A 16,869-nucleotide genomic window follows, 5' to 3' on the forward strand; every position below is an offset into this window, starting at 1 on the left:
CAGCACTGAGGAAAGGAAAAAGAATCAAACCGTGCCCTAGTGGAAAGAACCATCACAATCAACTGCTTCATCATTATCAGCTATATTTATTACTACCTTTACTTTAAAACTGTCTTTCCCTCCCAGCTACAAAGCAATTAAGTCAAAGGTAAAAAAGCAATACATTATCCCACAAAATGCTGAGGTCAGTTGAAAAAAAAAGTCTCCCCAAAACTATGACTTGATTCTTAATTTTAAGTAGTTATGCTGATAATTATAAAAAGTGGTAAATGCAGGAAAAAACCAACCTTTCTTCTGTGCACTCTGGTTTCTCTGTCCCATCAATCTCAATTTCTATTAGCTCCTCTGCTTCTCTTTTAGTCATGGTTGGAGTATTTCAAAAGCTCAGTCCTGTAAGAGTTAAAACTTAGGACATTTTGAAATTATCTGAATAAAGAGAAATGCTATACAAAAAGCAGAAATCCAATAAATAAAATCAGTTAGGTAAGCAGAAGAGGAAGTAATCTTACATAATAAAGAAAATCCACAAATGATATTTACATTAACCTAACATGACTTTTTCATCATTTCTTTGTATTTACTAGGGTATTTTCTGGCCCAAATTCTAAGTCAATGAGTTACTTCAAAATCAAGTGAAAGGTATGTTAATTCTTTACAGCAACTCAGTCTTAAAAATGAATTCAAACCTGCACCTTAAAAGTTAACAGAGAGATGAATTATAGTTGTTCAGCTAAAAGCTGTACTTTAGTAGCAAAATTTACTACAAAGCATTGTAATAATAAAGTGACAAAGTTAATCAGAGCTAGTATTTGTGTTATAAATTACATCTTATAAAGGCCAGTACAATATTCTAAAACAGCAAAATAAAGTAACGTATCATTATAGATATGCTTATTATTGCCCTGATTACACATTAGAATTTTTTTGATTTTTTAGATGTAGTTTTATATATTTTAAACCACTAATTTCAGTTTTTTATTCTCTCATGTAAAGTTACCTGCTGCTTTAAACTACCACTGATACAAAATTACAATTTTTAAAATGCTAAGTAATGCAAAAAACAGCTGTGTATATTGGTATTTCTTTGTGGCCATTTCTGAGGTATTAATTGTTAAGTTCCAGGTTGTTCCTTCTCATTGTTGGTCAATGAATTTGTCTTTAGACTCCATGTATTGTCTCAGTCCAGAGTAGTTTTCTAAGTGCCTCTCTTTGACTTATATCTGGTATTCTATTATTTGCAAAGGAGTCTCCCACTTACAAGATATGACAAAATGAAGACTTCCAATATTCATCCCTAATAACAATAATCACTATTTCCTGAGCACCAGGCACAAGCATTTAAATGCTTTATAATCTTTACAACAGAACAATCTTGAGTCTACCCTCATATGAAAACTCTCCAGAGGCTAGTGAGGCTCGGCTGCATGTGGTTCCATGTCATACCTTAGGTGCAACAACCTAACTACACATCATTCTAGGTGAGGCTGAACTGTGGTTTGTTCAAAGATAGGCTCTATATTGCAAGAACCACCACTATCTCTAACCTGGAATACTGCCACAGCCTCTGCTAACAGGTTTTCCTATTTCTGTGCCTTCGTACCCACTACGGTCCATTCTCAGTCAACAGAACAGCCAGTGTGATCCTTTTTAAAACTGAAGTTACAGCATCGTGCTCCTTTGATTAATATCGGTCACACTGACATCTAAAGACTTCACAGTGGCCAGCAAGGCCCTACGAGATCTACTCCTCACCCCATTACTGCCCTGACTTCCACTCCTAAACCAGCCTCCTTGCTAGTCCTTGCATCTTCCTGCCCTGCAGCCTTTGGTCTTGCTGATCGGTCTGCCTGGCACCTACTTCCCTCAGCTGTCCTCCTGGCGAAATCCCTCACCTCTTTGATGTCTGCTCAAATCTCCTTTTCCCAATGAGGTATATATACCCCGACCACCCCATTTAATTCTGTAACCGGCCTCCTCTTTACCCGTTTGTTCTTTCTTCTTGGCCACAGCACCCGTCCCTCTAACATACTTTATCACTAATTTCTGCACTCATTATCTTTCTTCCTCTGTTCTATTATCATCAAAGGACAAAGACCCAAATCGTCCAAGAGTGACTTCAGGAACTTAAATGGTTTTGTCTAGATTAGGGACTTTGCCAGCTTCCTGAAATAGGACTTTTGCCAGGTCTCAATTTCTCTAGGGACCAAACTCTCTGGAAGGCACAATAACCCAAAACTTGTGAATATATGAAGTTACATGGCAGAGGGCAATTAGGGTTACTAACCAGCCGATCTTAAAATAGAGATTACCCAGGGTTATCTAGTTGGATCCAACAAAAATCACAAGAGTCCTTAAAAATGAAAGAGGGAATCTGAAGAGATCCAGAGTGATTCAAAGCTAGAAAGATTTAACTGGCTGTGACTGGCTTTGAAGATGGAGGGAAGGAGCCACAAGCCAAGAACACAGGCAACCTCTAGAAGCTGAAAAAAGAAACAAATTCTTTCCTAGAATCTCTAGAAAAAACAAAGTTCTGCTAATATTTGATTTTAGGCCGGAAAGACCCATTTCACACTCGATTTCCAGAACTGTATATAATTGATGGTATATTTAAGCCACTAAATGTATAGTAATTTGTCACAAAGTAGTACTAGAAAAGTATCTTCTTTCCCACTTTAGAAGGGCTGTAACTCTCCTTAGGTCCCACAGTCTCCAGCAGCTGAGGAGCAGGTTTTCTGACAAGTTAGTCCCTAAACAGCTGGCACCTAAATCCAGACTGTCTGGTATAAAATGGTCGGATTTTCCCCACATTATCAAGGTTGCTCTCACACCTGCCCTATAAAAAGGAAGAACAGTAAGGGGATGGGGGTGGATACACAACATGCACACGCAGCAGACTGCCTAGGCCCCAGCAGACTTTTATTTTGGATGGTGAAAGGATTAAGGACTTTTCTTGTTGACTTTGGACTATTTGAATCTTCCCTTTCCCCAGTAAAGCCTATCCCTTAACTGATGCTATGTATAAAATTGTGGAATTCATACTGAGAACTACTGCAAAACAACTGATGGCCCAGTAGGGACCTACCTTACAGGACAACTTAAGGATATTTGTTTACAGATGTATACAAAGTACTTAAAATGGTGCCTTACCCTTAGTTGGAATTCCATTAATATGTGTTGAAAAAATAAAAGCTATAAGTGCTATTACACATCAGATAAAATTGGCTCCAGATGCCTTCAAGGCTTAAGCATGAAAGGTAAAACTATAAAGCTAATAGAAGAAAATGGTGGGGATTTTTTTGCAATCTAGGATAGAAAAGATTTCTTGAATAAAATTACAAACATAAAAACTCCAAGGACAAAAACTGATGGATTTCATTACATAAAAATTAAGATTTATGTTCAACAGACAGGCTACAGAGTGGAAAAATATATTTCCAATATTCAAAAGTGACAAGGGAATAATAACTGGAATATTAGACAACAAATTCCTGCAAGTTGATAACCTCAAAAAAGTCAGGACATATTACAAAAGTAAAGCACAGGAAAAGGAAATTCACATGAAAGAAAAGTAAAACAGCCAAGGATATGAAGTGCTCAAATTCAAATCACCCCCCCAAAACGCAATTTAAAACAAATAACTATAACTCTATACCATGTGTGTTGATGTGTGTATGGAAAAAATTAGAAATTTGACTATAGAAGTGTTAGTAGGGATGTGAGGATGTAAAAATCCTCTGCCGCTAGTGATGGGGTACAGACAGGAGTGTAGCTATTTTGGAAAAAAAATCTAGCAGCACTTGCTCAAGTATGCCTGTATCTATGACTCAGCAATATTGCCCTTAGGTAAGCATTACAGACATTTTCACACTGAATGATAGTAGGATGTTCAGGACAGCTTTGTTGGTGATAGCTGGAAGCTGAAACCAGTATGAGTTCCATGGTAAGAAAGCAGCACATGCTAGGAAACTTTATTAGCAGGTAGAAACAAAAAAAATAATGTATACACACACAATCATAAAAATTATTCCCTATAGGAAAAGGGAGAAACAGAATAAGGTTTAGAGAAGAACAACACTTAAAAAAGATTACTTATGAGTAATCTGTGTGGCTCAGTTGGTTGGGTGGCCGACTGTTGGTTTCCGCTCAGGTCATGATCTCAGGGTCCTGGGATCGAGCTTCACAGCGGGCTCTAGCTCAGTGAAGAGTCCGTGGATTCTCTCTCTCCTTCTGCCTGACTCCCTCCTCCCAACACCCAGCTCTTTCTCTAAAATAAATAAATAAATCTTAAAAAAAAAAAAAAGATCACTTATGTTTTATTTTCAGGCCTTAACCCATCATCCACTCTTACCTCCATTATTTACTTACTTATTATTTTTTAATTAAGTAGGCTCCACGCCCAACCTAAGGCTTGAACTCATGACCCTCAGATCAAGAGTCACACGCTCTTGGGGGGAAAAAAAAAAAGAGCCACACATTCTACCAACTGAGCCAGCCAGGTGCCCCTCCATAGCCAATTTGAAAAAAGAAAAATTAGAAAACAAGTGAAATTTCTGGGAATTATGGAAAAATAGAAATGAGGAAGTGACCAGAAGCTGAGAAATGGCCCTACAGGCTTCTCAGCAGGGATAACCGTAGCTGGACTTAATAGAAGCACTAAAACATGGAGTTGTTTAAAAGAAATTTATCCTGTGATCTTCCAAAAAAAGTTACAGATTAGTTGCCCACAAGGTGCCCAATAAAGCAAAAAATGAGCCTTACACACTTTTGGAAAAAAAATCACGTTACTCACGGTCTCTGAATTCATCTTTCTCGCTCACTCTAAATCTAGTCTAGAGAAGCAGTGGAGAGGTTTGGGAAATTATCCAAAATCCAAATCTTTGATATCAGAGTGGGTCTTAGCTTTTTTTCTGGAACCAATTTTCCAGAATTCTATGTCAATACCTAAGAAAATGGAGCCTCTTCACCTAAGGGCTGCCCCCTGATGCCCTGGTTTCTCCTAGATTAAATCTAACCTGGGGTTCAGAACACTTCACAAAATGCATACAAATTAACTAAAAATTCCTAGAAAGGCTAGTTTTCTTTAAAATACAGTATGTTTATAACATTCTCTTTCGAAGCCACAGACAAATTTGAGGACTGTATTTCTTCATTGGAATGCATTATTAGTTTACAGAAGTTAGGACAACTTTGCCCAATTAAGGAAAATATAGGATTCCTAAACAGAAGTATAGTATGGGAGTACCTGCAAGACTGACAGCACATTTTCCCAAGATAAATACTTTTGAATATCACGAGAAATTAAAATACATTTTTGTTTTTAAAAATAAAATTAACAGTTAAGAAAAAATAAAGTACATACATCTGTGTGTGTAGAGAGTGAGAAAGCAAGTGTGGAGAAAGGTTAACACTTGGTGACCACCTCCCCCCCCCCCCCCCCCGCCCGGGGAGGTTTTCACCATATAATTTGTTTTCCATGTGGATTTAAAGTTTTATAAATAAAAGTTGGAGAGAGATTTAACACAACAGTTTTAATTTAGGATCCAGCCTCCCCATGGTCTTATGATTCACCTCAATTTAACATTTAGCTCCTTATTTTGTTACTTCAACACTATATATCCCTCATGGCACGCATATATGCAATTCAGGTAAAAACGCCTTATGACCACCTAGTGTCAGAATATGTCTTTAAAAAAAAAAGCTTGGAAAACCTGGACCAAAACTCCGAGACAGACAGGTTATTCCCCTAACGTTGCTCCTAAAGAGCTGACCAATTTCTTCTTAAGCTTAAGACAACACAGTACCTAGGAATGTTATCTCTGCCCAGCTCTTTGCTGCTGGGAACCTTTCTAAATCTTTGCTCCTCCCATGAGTCAGACCTGGAATTCCTGCTAGTAGAATTCGTTAGTGGAAAACTATTTATGAAGTGGACACTATTTCTAAATCACTACTCATCATCTTGCAAGGCAATATTAGGCACTGTTCTCCTTGCTATTAACCTAATCAAACTAGGATCACTAAAGACACTGCAAACACGCACAAACGATTTATCTTCCAGTACACAAAATACTAAAAATGTTGGCAAGCTACATTAACCCATCGTTCTCCCCTTCTCTTACTTCCTCGTTTCTAAAATAAACCCCTACTGACACCATATACATTAATAAATGGCCTTGATGCAACTGTGGGGCAGTTCTAGAAAGACTGAGATGGAGTGAGAGCGCAACGCTGAGTTGGCGAGGAGACTGGTTTTGCACATTCCTCTGAAATCCCGGGGGCGTCAGGATCTCATCCCGACCGCGGCAGCGGCGGACAGGCGAAGAGGGGACAGCAAGGGAAGGGAGCAGCGAAGGGTGACACGGGCGGCCCGGGGCCCGGGGGCGCGCGGTTTCCCAGGGCCCCGCGCCGCGCGCCCCTCCCCTCCGCTCCCCGCACTGCCTCACCCGCCCCTCCCCACCCGGCTCCCTCAAGTCTCCACGAACGGAAATGGGAGTCACAGCGCCGGGGACCAGCGGAAACAAAACACAGAGGCGGCCGCGGGGGGGCCGCTGTGGGTGAGAAGGCCCCGGAACGAGGCCGGCCCGCGCGGGCCCGCGCTCCCTTCCTCCCCCGCGGCCGCACTCACCCGCTCCGGAATCGGCCCCGTGGCCCCCACCCGCGCTCCAGAGCCGGCTAAGAACAGCAGGGGCGCGGGCTCCACGTGCAGCGTCTCTCCCAGTAAGACCCGCAGCTCCCGCGATTCGAAGTGTGAGGCCCCTGGGCCCTTCCCGCGGAATCGGCGCTGAGAAACTCCAACCCCCCCTCCCGCCTCCCAGGCACCCCCGGGTCCGGGACTACAACTCCCAGCAGGTTGCGCGAAACGAACGCCCGAGGCAACGGAGGCTCACGAGGCACACAAGAGCCCAACGCCCCAATCCGGCTTTGTTTTACACTCTGACTTTCCGGGCATAATCATACACCTGAACAACCCCAAAGAACAGGATATTGACTTGGGTCCGGGAGAATTGAACTAGGGAAAAGGCCAGTCAAAGTGCGCATGCGTACACATGAAAGCTTCCAGGAGCTAAAAAGACAGCCGGTCAAGTTAGGCGAAGGAAAGATGGCGGAGGCTTCGCCAAGGGACCCGGAAGCACTTACCCTCTACTTCCTCCTCCTGTTTAGCTTCTGTCTCACCTAGAGCCGTCCGGTCGTAGACCGCCTCCGAGACGTTTCCTGTCCGGTGAGTGTCGACCGACTGAAACGGCGGCCCATAATGCATTGCGATGGCGGGCGGGTGGGGGCGGAGCCAGGGCCGGAAGTAGAACGGTCGCGGCCGCGGAGGCTCTGGCAGCTCGGGACTGAGTGCAAGGTGACTGGGAGGGTAGCTAGACTAGCTTGGCCTCTTGGGACTCAAGATTCTGGGTTTCTTATGGCGCCTGGGCTGCCTAGTACCTCTGTCCTTCAGGAGAACAGAGTAGCCCTCTGTCCCGGGCACCTTCACCGCCTGGCCCAGGGTCACTGTTGACCTCGCCGCTTTTAGGCCTTGAAGTTTGCGGTGGACTCGGTATTCAGGCCTGGCAATACCTGCTCTTAGGGCAAACCTGGGTGGCACGGGAGGCAGGGAGACCAGGGATTCATGGGCCCGCGGCCCAGCTGGGGCAGCCCAAGGTCATTCCCTTAGGGCGGGTCTGCAGCCTGGCCTGCCCTATCGGGGCGCACGGGAGATTGTGCCCAGCTGCTTAAGGCAGAATGAGGGAAATGGGTGATAGTAATCTTAAAAGTTTGCATTCCACCTAAAAATAGTGCAGCTTTGTTTTCCACTCATTTCGCAGCACATCCTACACCTCAACGCCAAGAAACGAGATGTTGACTGGGGGCCAAGAGGGTGCTTGAACTAGGGGTGAGGCCAAAGTTCGCAGGCGGGACAAAACAGGGTTTCCAGGAGAAGAAAGAGAACGGGTCGTTTAGGCGGGTTGTGGATTGACCTCAGGAATATGCACGGAAGAGGCGGCGAAAGGACTCATCTGTGGCTGGTCAGTCATCTCCGTTAACTGGAGAACCGCCCACCCTCAGCACAGGTTCTCTGCGCATGTGTACCCTTTCTTGCTGTTGGCTTCTCGTGGCACCCCATAGTACTTGATTAGAGAACTTAACCACACTTGGCATTTTACACCTAGCTGTGTAATAACGTATCTTCTGCGTGACAGTGGACTGATAGTGGACACTCCTATGTTAATCAGTGAAAAAACAAAAGGGAATAAAAGAGAAGGAACAAGTTTTGATAGATTATGTGTTCATTTTTTAGACAAGTTGAATTTGAGGACTTATGAAGGGAAGAGACCTGTTGGTTGTATGGATTTGGGGTTCAGGGAAAAGGCCAAAATTAGAGACGTGATTTGGAAATCATTAATACTTAGATGATGATAGAGGGGTGGCTGGCTGGCTCAGTCGATTGAGCATGCAACTCTTCATCTCATGGTGGTGAGTTCAGGCCCCACGATGGGTGTAGAGCTTACTTAAAAAAAAAGTAGATGATAGAAATTGAAAAAATGAAAATGGATTTTACCGAGTAGGAATAACACAATTTTTGCAAGAGTCGGAGCAAATTAACTGTGGGAATATGGGCAATGTAATAACTTTCCTTAGACATGGTTTTATTACCTATAAAGGAGGGATAAGAACACTTTCCTCTAATTATTAACAGTATTACCCTAATGGTACAAAGAGAATATATATGTCAGTGCTTTGCAAAGTATTTTGGGCTGAACAAATGTTAGGTGACCTTATTGGTTACTGTTAGCATGTCCTTAAGTTTCCAGAAGGGAAAATATACCTTGAGTAGCACAATTTTTAAAATAGGTCTGTGTCCAGTCAGATTCTACTGTGTAACCTTGGGCCACATACTTAATCTCTAAGCCTTAGTTTCTGTGTATGTAAAATGGGAATGAGAGTAAGTAGCACCTTAAGGTTATTTGTTGTTTGCTTGTAGTCTTCTCAAGTATATTTCTCTGATGAGGTGTAAGTGTGATATATGGTGAATTCTTTAATTTCTTTAGATAGCTTGCTTTCATCCTGGTAGGTGAAGGATATTTTGTTTATTATGGGAGTTCTTTTGGTAGTTTTTATTTAAATTCTAGTTAACATACAGTGCAATATTGGTTTCGGGAGTAGAATTCAGTGATTCATCACTTACATGCAACACCTAGTCCTCATCATAACAAGTGCCCTCCCCCATAACTATCATCCATCTAGCCCATCCCCCAACCCAACCTCCCTCCATCAGCCCTCAAGTTTGTTCTCTTCTTTTGGTGGTTTTTATGTGCGGGTCCAGGGCTTCTCAACCTTAGCACTATTGACATTTTGGACCCGATATTTCTATGTTGTGGGAAGGCGGTTATTATCTTTGTGATTGTTATTATATCCCTGGCCTTTACCCACTAGGGGCAAGTAACATCCAAGTCAGGACAAGTCAGGACAACCAAAATGTCAAAAATGTCAACTATCTCTTGGGGGATACTGCCACCCCTACTCAAGAACCACTGTGCTACTCTACAGTCTTCTAACTTAGTGCTTCTCAAACTCTTAGTGGTAGAGGACCATTTTTTCCCCCAACCCTTGCAGCTACTTTGGAAGAATACAATAAAAATGAGTTACTGGAAAAATTAGATGAAAGACAGTAGGGTGAAGACACACAAATACAAACTGATTTATTCAACAAATATATATTACTATGTCAAATTGCTATAAAAGTTTCAGTAATGATTCGTATACCACTGCTGGTCCACAGACCACACTTTGAGCACTTTAACAGAAGTTCAGTGTCAGGATGACAATGATTATTATTAACAGGTAATTTTGGAACGCCATGGGAATCATGTTAGTGTGATTTTAGAAATTTTACCAAGCTATATAGGTGTGAATCTTTTATTCCCATCCAACATAAGGTTGAGTAAACTCTGTTTAATAGACAGCATCTTTCTTAACCTGAGGGAAATTTCTTCTCTAATTATGGCTTCCTTGTCTATTCCTTTTCTTTGGGAATTCTTGTTTGCATGTATTGTAATTTGGAATTTTTTTTTGCATTTGATCTTTCATAATACTAAATGAGATCTCAACTGAGATTGTCTTCTGTTTTATCTGCTGAAGTGTTTTAGTTAGAAAATCATGTATTTTAGTTTTGGGAAGTCTAAGGACTTGGAGATCTTTAAGTCCTTATTTTTCATTGTTTTATTGATTAGGTTGTACCGCTTGATTCTCTCTTGTTGGTGGGCTCCCTTGGGCTGGTTCTTTTGGACTTAGATGTGGTTGTTAAACTATTCTTGAATGCCTGGAATCCTGCAGTTGTAACAGACAGCAGTTTCCCCTGCTGTGGGGCCTGTGAAGTAGAAACTTCCAGGCTATCAATCCTGGCTGAGGCACAGATTATCTCCAGTCTCTGCTCAGCTCCCTTTTGGCCTTTTGAGGGGGTCAGGGAAAACTGGCACGTTAATTTGGGGGCCAGTGTTCTTTTCTGCCTTGGATGGGCAGTTTTCTAACATCCTACCTCAACTATGCCATGTGGTCCAAGACTAAGTTTATGGAGAAGAAACACCTCATCCCGGATTTTTGCTTTCTTTCTGCATTTAACCCAGCGCACAGGCCTGATTTGTTCCTAACTGCTCCTAGGTCCCAGGGCCTTTTGGTTAAGAAGCAAAAAACTTACAGTGGGGAGTGGTGAGGGGAAGGGAGCTCTGGTCCAGTGACTGACTGTTCTTAGCATTTAGTGAGTTCTGGTATGATTTATGATTGAGTTCTGTAGCAGTTAGTGGAGTTAGATTCCCACTATGTGATATATTTAGAGGTGTTTTACAATTATATGTATTTTAAAGTATATTAACATTCTGGTGCTTGTTTTCAGAAACAGAATCACCATGATTCTTCAGAGGCTCTTCAGGTTCTCCTCTCTCATTCGGTCTGCAGTCTCAGTTCATTTGAGGAGGAACATTGGTGTTACAGCAGTGGCATTTAATAAGGAACTTGATCCTGTACAGAAACTCTTCGTGGACAAGATTAGAGAATACAGAACTAAGCGACAGTAAGTGGGTAGATAATCAACCATGGTGTAAATATAAATATTAAAAGTATGTAAGTTTTGAGATGGGGGTAAAAATTACTTGGTGTTTCAAAGTGTCTGAGATCTTTACTGAGCTGATCCCTGGTATGGAGGTTCATTAGGTGCTCTAAAAGAAGATAAAAATCTTGATGTTAAGTCCCAAATTTTATTTTCCTTATATGGGTTCCAAGGGAGAATTCCATTAAATCTATTGTCATTTTAGATGTATCGTTATTATAATGTCATTTATTATAAAGTGGAGTCAGTTCTTAGAAGCACATGGGATCTTGGAAATCATTTAGGAACTATATTTGAAAAAACTAAGTCCCTTAGACATTAATTAGCCCAAAGTCATAAAACTAATCAGAGGAAAAACATCAAAATATTCTAACTCTTAATTTAGTGGCCTTTCTGTGACATCATGATTTGGGGGGGAATGTACGAACACAGCATTTTTTTTCTTTCTTTCTTTCTTTCTTTCTTTTTTAAAGATTTATTTATTTATTTATTTGACAGGGACACAACAAAAGAGGGAACACAAGCAGGGAGAGTGGGAGAGGAAGAAGCAGGCTTCCCGCTGAGCAGGGAGCCCGATGCGGGGCTCGATCCCAGGACCCTGGGACCATGACCCGAGCCGAAGGCAGACACTTAATGACTGAGCTACCCAGGCGCCCCCACAGCATTTTTTTCTTTAATGCTATTTGCATAGTTACATATTTTTGGGAAGATCAAAGGACAAAAGACAGAAATGGCATAAAGCAAGTTTGGGATAAACATGATTGCAGAACCACACAGTTTTGGAGATAAATGATGACCTTAGCCATGAAATTCAACCCCCAAATCTTAGGAAAAGTAACATACATCAGTTCGGTGTTCTGTTTTATTTAGTTGTCTAGCATGTGCAAAGCACTGGGTATTAACTGGTGGGCCACAGAAAGAAGCCATATTGCATTTCCATAATCTTGAAATCTAAGTGTAGAAAGCTTACAGGTATGTATAAAGTAATGTATAAGGTAAAATGGATTAGAGCTGAGGTAGTGACACGAGTCAGTGCTTGGGGAGTTCACATGAAGGAATGCTCCTTTCTAGCTGGAGGCAGTTTGGAAGGTAGCTTGCGAGAGTGATTGTTTTTATTTTGGCTTTGAAAGCACTGTTTGGGGTCCTTTATCCCTTTTGAGAATATGGATAGCTATGGATTATCCTCTCAGTTTAAAAAAAGTGAAGAATTTACTCACATGATTTTGCTTATAGCTTGAAAGTGTTCTCAAACCCATGGAAGGCCATCAGTAGACATCCATACCTAGCAGTCTCCCTCAGGTTGTGAACAATTGGTGTGAAGTTCAGACAGATAAATGGGAGTGGGCGGAGGACATCTTCTAGGAGGAAAGAATGGTGTGAGCTAAGGCATGAGAACTTGAAACCACAAAGTATATTTGGGAAATTGTGTCATGCTGTTTCTCAGGACTGTAGGGTATACGGGGAGCGTAGGGAGCAGTAAGAACAGGAATGGGTTTGAAATGAGGGGCTTAGGAGAGGCCTTGATTATAGGTGGGCAATTAGGTGTCATATGATAGGAACTGATGAGGAATTAAAGGTTTCTGAGCAGGATGGTGGGGGTGGAACAAGATTAAGAGTACTCTATTAGGGTAATTTAATCACAGTATTACAACAATTGCAATAAGTAGAAAAGGAAGACAGGGTAGGAAAATGTAATAATCCAAGTATTGGTTGATGAGAATCTTACTTTATAGCAGTGGTAATATAAAAGTGACAGTCAAGACACTGAGAGACTGAGAACTGGTCTTGGTTATCTGGTGGAGAGACAGAGGAGAGGGAACCGTTAAAGAACTCTGAGACTTTGAGACTGGGCAACTAACAGAAAGGTTTTGTCCTTCTCAAAAACTAAGGAGGGAGAGAGCAAAGGGATTAAAATGAAATTCTGACAACAATCTTACAGAGCTTATCCTCATTTTATATTTGAGAAAAACAAGGCTAAAAGTTTAGAATTTGTCTAAAATCACAATGTTCAGTAAGCAGATGAGCAGGGCTGGTTGGGGAATGTGAGTGTCTCCTGTCCAGAGGTATTTTAGTGTCTTAGTATTGATGCTGTTTGTACTTCAGCTATCCAGTAAGTCAATCCTGAGGTGAACTCTTCTTATTTTTTTTCAAAGTAAACTTTACACCCAACGTGGGGCTCAAACTCAGGACCCTCAAGAGTTGCATGCCCTACCCACTGAGACAGCCAGGTGTCTCTGAGGTGTACTCAGTCTAAGGAGCCTATGGTTCATTCATTTGTGCATATGGTGTGGAGAAGTGTTCTGCGCATGGATTCTGGCCTGGAATGCAGCTCTGACACTTACTAGTGCTGTGACCTTGGGCAGGTTATTTAACCTCTGTACCTTATTCATAGTAAAGTGGGGATGATAATAACAGCACTGTTTCATAGGATGTTATTAAAATTGAGTGATTCAACAAATTAGTTTAGAGTAAGTGCTGAATAAATCTTCAGTATGTTTTAAGTCAAATAAACAAGTATCTTTTGAGTGTCTCCTTTGTTCTGGTCACCATGCTAAGTTCTGGGGATGTAGTAAGATGGGCTGGGAGACAGTTGAGGAGATAGGTGATACCTTGCCTCTTTTTCAGAAGAGTACATATTAAAGTTAAAACAGCCATCATCTATCAGTAACCAGTATATTGGTTGGGGCGCCTGGGTGGCTCAGATGGTTAAGCGTCTGCCTTCAGCTCCGGTCATGATCCCAGGGTCGTGGGATCGAGCCCCACATCGGGCTCCTGGCTCAGCAGGGAGCCTGCTTCTCCTTCTCCCTCTGCCTCTCTCCCTGCTCAGGCTCTGTCTTCTCTCTCTCTCTCTCTCTCTATCTCTGTGTCTCAGATGAATAAATAAAATCTTTAAAAAAAAAAAAAAGTAACCAGTATATTGGTGAGACTGGCTGGCTCCTCTCAAAGCAGTTTCTAAACTTGTGGTCCCAGAGCTGGAAGACAGTCATTAAAGTATCTGGTTGAAGGCTCTTATCTAGACCTGCAATGTCTGTTTCATTAGCTATTATCCACATGTGACTATGGAAATCTAATTATAATTAATTAAGTATGAATAAAAATTCAGTTCCTCAGTCACTTTAGTCACATTTCTAGTGCTCACTAGCCAGATTTTGCTAGTAGCTACCTTATGAGACAGTGTAGATAACAGAGCATGTTTGTCATTATAGAAGGTTCTATTGCATGGGCTGATCTAGAAGAAAATTGGGTCCATGACAACAAACATTAACAAGTTCTTAAATTAGAGCTGTTTCTGTATTTTTTGTGGAAATTCTGTAACATAAGTAAGGCCCTATACTTTTATCATAGTCATATGTGAAAATATTATTACCCTTCCTGGAATTCTCACTTAAAAAGTTTATTGTTCATTGGTAGGCAGGCAGTAACATGACAAACAGAATTTACGCAAAGAATTAGTTACATCTCATTGGCCCCACTGCTGGTCTGTGATGCTATATTTATCTTCCCAAAGCACAACTCTAATGTTGTCATTTTATTCCTTAGTAAATAAAATACAAACTCCCAGACTTAACATTCCAGGCCTCTCATGACCTGGGTCCTGCTGGCTTTTCCATCTAGATGGCTTATGTTCTCCACATACAGCTAGATCTTTATTACCTCCATATCTTTGCTTTTTCAGTCTTAGAATGTATGAAATTAAAATCTGACCCAAATGAATGATTTGTCACATATGCCACCTTTTTAAGATGAAATTTTTCCCAATTAGCTCAGCAAAAGTGCGTTCTCTTCAGCTTGAGTAGCTGTTTGATAGTCTGTCTTTGAAGTTTATCAATAACTTTTCTTTTTAAAGATTTTATTTATTTATTTGGGGGAGAGAGAGGGAGAGGGGGAGAAAGCATGAGAGGGGAGAGGGTCAGAGGGAGAAGCAGACTCCCTGCTGACTAGGGAGCCTGATGCAGGACTCCATCCTGGGACTCCGGGATCATGACCTGAGCCGAAGGCAGTTGCTTAACCAACTGAGCCACCCATGTGCCCTGAAGTTTATCAATAACTCTTACAGCACAAATGTTTCTAAACATGTTATTTTTTTTCCTATACAGCAAAATCTCTGAGGTAGGAAATTTTTTGCTGAGACCTTTTAGAAGCCATTTAGTGATGGCTGATTTAAATCAGGTAATAAAAAGAGATAACACTTTTATTGACCACTATGTCATCTCACTATGTGCCAGGTCCTATATTAAGTAGTACATGTGCATTATCTCTCTAATTCTCATAACACCACCATTAGGTAGGACCTTTAGTTTTAGATGTGGAAACTAAAATTTTAGAGCACTTCATGCCTTGCTCCAGTTTATGCAGTTTTAATACATTATAGAGCAGATTCAAGCAGAAGCAGTCATTGACTCCAAGAGCCCATGGACTTAACCATCATATCTTACAGCAACTTAGACCTCAAGAGATTCTGACTTAATAAACATCCTTGATAATCCAAACCTTGCATGTTAGAAGTTTGAAGTTGCCTTGTTTATGTGAAACATCATAAAAAAAGTTTGAGTTGAAATTCAAATGGATAGGGTGCCTGGGTGGCTCAGTTGGTTAAGCGACTGCCTTCAGCTCAGGTCATGATCCTGGAGTCCCGGGATCGAGTCCCACATCAGGCTCCCTGCTCGGCAGGCAGTCTGCTTCTCCCTCTGACCCTCTTCCCTCTCGTGCTCTCCTCTATCTCTCATTCTCTCTCTCTCAAATAAATAAATAAAATCTTTAAAAAAAAAAAATTCAAATGGATATACTTTTTTTCAGAAAGAGTGTTTGTCCCATGTGAATACTTTTAAAAGATATATTGAAACTTGATGGTGAAAAGTAATTTTGTTTTTGTAAACTAGTGTACAAGATGAGTTTTTACCAGCTCGTTTACACAACAGGGCATCTGGAGGACCCGTTGATATTGGCCCAGAGTACCAGCAAGACCTAGAGAGGGAGCTTTTTAAGCTTAAGCAAATGTATGGTAAAGCAGACATGAATACGTTCCCGGACTTCAAATTTGAAGGTAAGTGTTTTTAATCATGGATTCAGTCTTGTGGGAGATTATTTTAAGTTGAGCATATTTCTACTTTATACTTACTTGGATTGTTCAGAGGATTAAATGACAATCACACGTAAATTTATTAGGACAGTGACGTTTGCATGAGAAGCTCTGGTATAAATGTTTGCCATTGGTATAGGAGATCATATAACAGGTTAAATGGTGGGGTTCTGAAATCAAACTCCCTGATCTTGAATCTTAACAAGATCACCTATGAAGTGTGTGATCTTGGATAGTTAACTGGTTAACTGGTGACTGTTTGTCACCTGATCTTTGGGGAGAATTATATCTTCTTTGTGGTGGTTGTAATTAAATGACATAATGTATGTGAGATCAGTTAATAGGGAGCCTGGTTTATAGTAAGTGCTGAATAAATCTTTAGCAATTGTTATGTTTCCATGTAGGTGTTTAAAAACAGTATTCACTAAAAAAAATCAGAAGATTGATAAGTTAAATATTAAAGCCTTCTATGTAATGCATTTTACTGCAATATGGCTAAGCCTGAACCTTTTTTTTTCCTTTTCTTAGATCCTAAATTTGAAGTCATCGAAAAACCCCAGTCCTGAAGAAAGAATGTAAAATTTATTTGGTAACTTGTCCTAGATTAGTTGTACAACTGTATCAGAATAAACATACATTTCTCAGCTGTCAAGTGTTCTTTTAATTCTGATTCCAAATAAATTATTTGGTGATGTTGGGCGTA

The 16,869-nt window shown here is 41.0% G+C and overlaps 2 protein-coding genes across 8 annotated transcripts in view; one reads left to right on the top strand and one right to left on the bottom strand.

Moving 5' to 3' along the window:
• Positions 1-7,233, bottom strand: part of GABPA (GA binding protein transcription factor subunit alpha) — a 32,047-nt gene extending 24,814 nt beyond the window's left edge. Inside the window, exons 1-2 of one of the 3 annotated variants that reach the window (XM_028115222.2) lie at positions 7,135-7,233; positions 288-390 (exon numbers count right to left, since the gene is read on the bottom strand). In XM_028115222.2, coding sequence (XP_027971023.1) covers positions 288-364 — 77 coding nt within the window. In that variant the 5' untranslated portion in view covers positions 365-390; positions 7,135-7,233. Of the gene's footprint in view, positions 1-287; positions 406-6,622; positions 6,811-7,134 lie in introns of those variants that run through there. The other 2 variants (XM_028115212.2, XM_028115231.2) reach the window with 2 other exon arrangements.
• On the top strand, positions 6,957-16,869 carry ATP5PF (ATP synthase peripheral stalk subunit F6). Of its 5 annotated transcripts, none has more exons than XM_028115262.2 (5): positions 7,281-7,345; positions 7,809-8,054; positions 10,874-11,050; positions 15,967-16,130; positions 16,695-16,869. In XM_028115262.2, the coding sequence occupies exons 3-5, from the start codon at positions 10,887-10,889 to the stop codon at positions 16,730-16,732; spliced, it is 366 nt and encodes a 121-aa protein (XP_027971063.1). In that variant the 5' UTR covers positions 7,281-7,345; positions 7,809-8,054; positions 10,874-10,886; the 3' UTR covers positions 16,733-16,869. The 5 variants fall into 5 exon arrangements, with proteins under 5 accessions (XP_027971048.1, XP_027971043.1, XP_027971068.1 ...); XM_028115254.2 differs by having other exon boundaries at positions 7,282-7,345; positions 7,809-8,009; XM_028115247.2 differs by lacking the exons at positions 7,281-7,345; positions 7,809-8,054 and adding an exon at positions 6,957-7,216.

This window comes from Eumetopias jubatus, unplaced genomic scaffold, assembly GCF_037043125.1.
Source record: "Eumetopias jubatus isolate StellerSeaLion01/CBP00866 unplaced genomic scaffold, mEumJub1_p1.0 scaffold_1, whole genome shotgun sequence".
In the NCBI taxonomy this organism is placed as follows: domain Eukaryota; kingdom Metazoa; phylum Chordata; class Mammalia; order Carnivora; family Otariidae; genus Eumetopias; species Eumetopias jubatus.

Bases quoted from the DNA above. Each gene is read 5' to 3' on its own strand.
- ATP5PF (XM_028115247.2), top strand. From the start codon at position 10,887: ATGATTCTTCAGAGGCTCTTCAGGTTCTCCTCTCTCATTCGGTCTGCA. The intron at 11,051-15,966 runs GTAAGTGGGTAG...TTTGTAAACTAG, and splicing joins GAATACAGAACTAAGCGACA to TGTACAAGATGAGTTTTTAC. The intron at 16,131-16,694 runs GTAAGTGTTTTT...TCCTTTTCTTAG, and splicing joins CCCGGACTTCAAATTTGAAG to ATCCTAAATTTGAAGTCATC.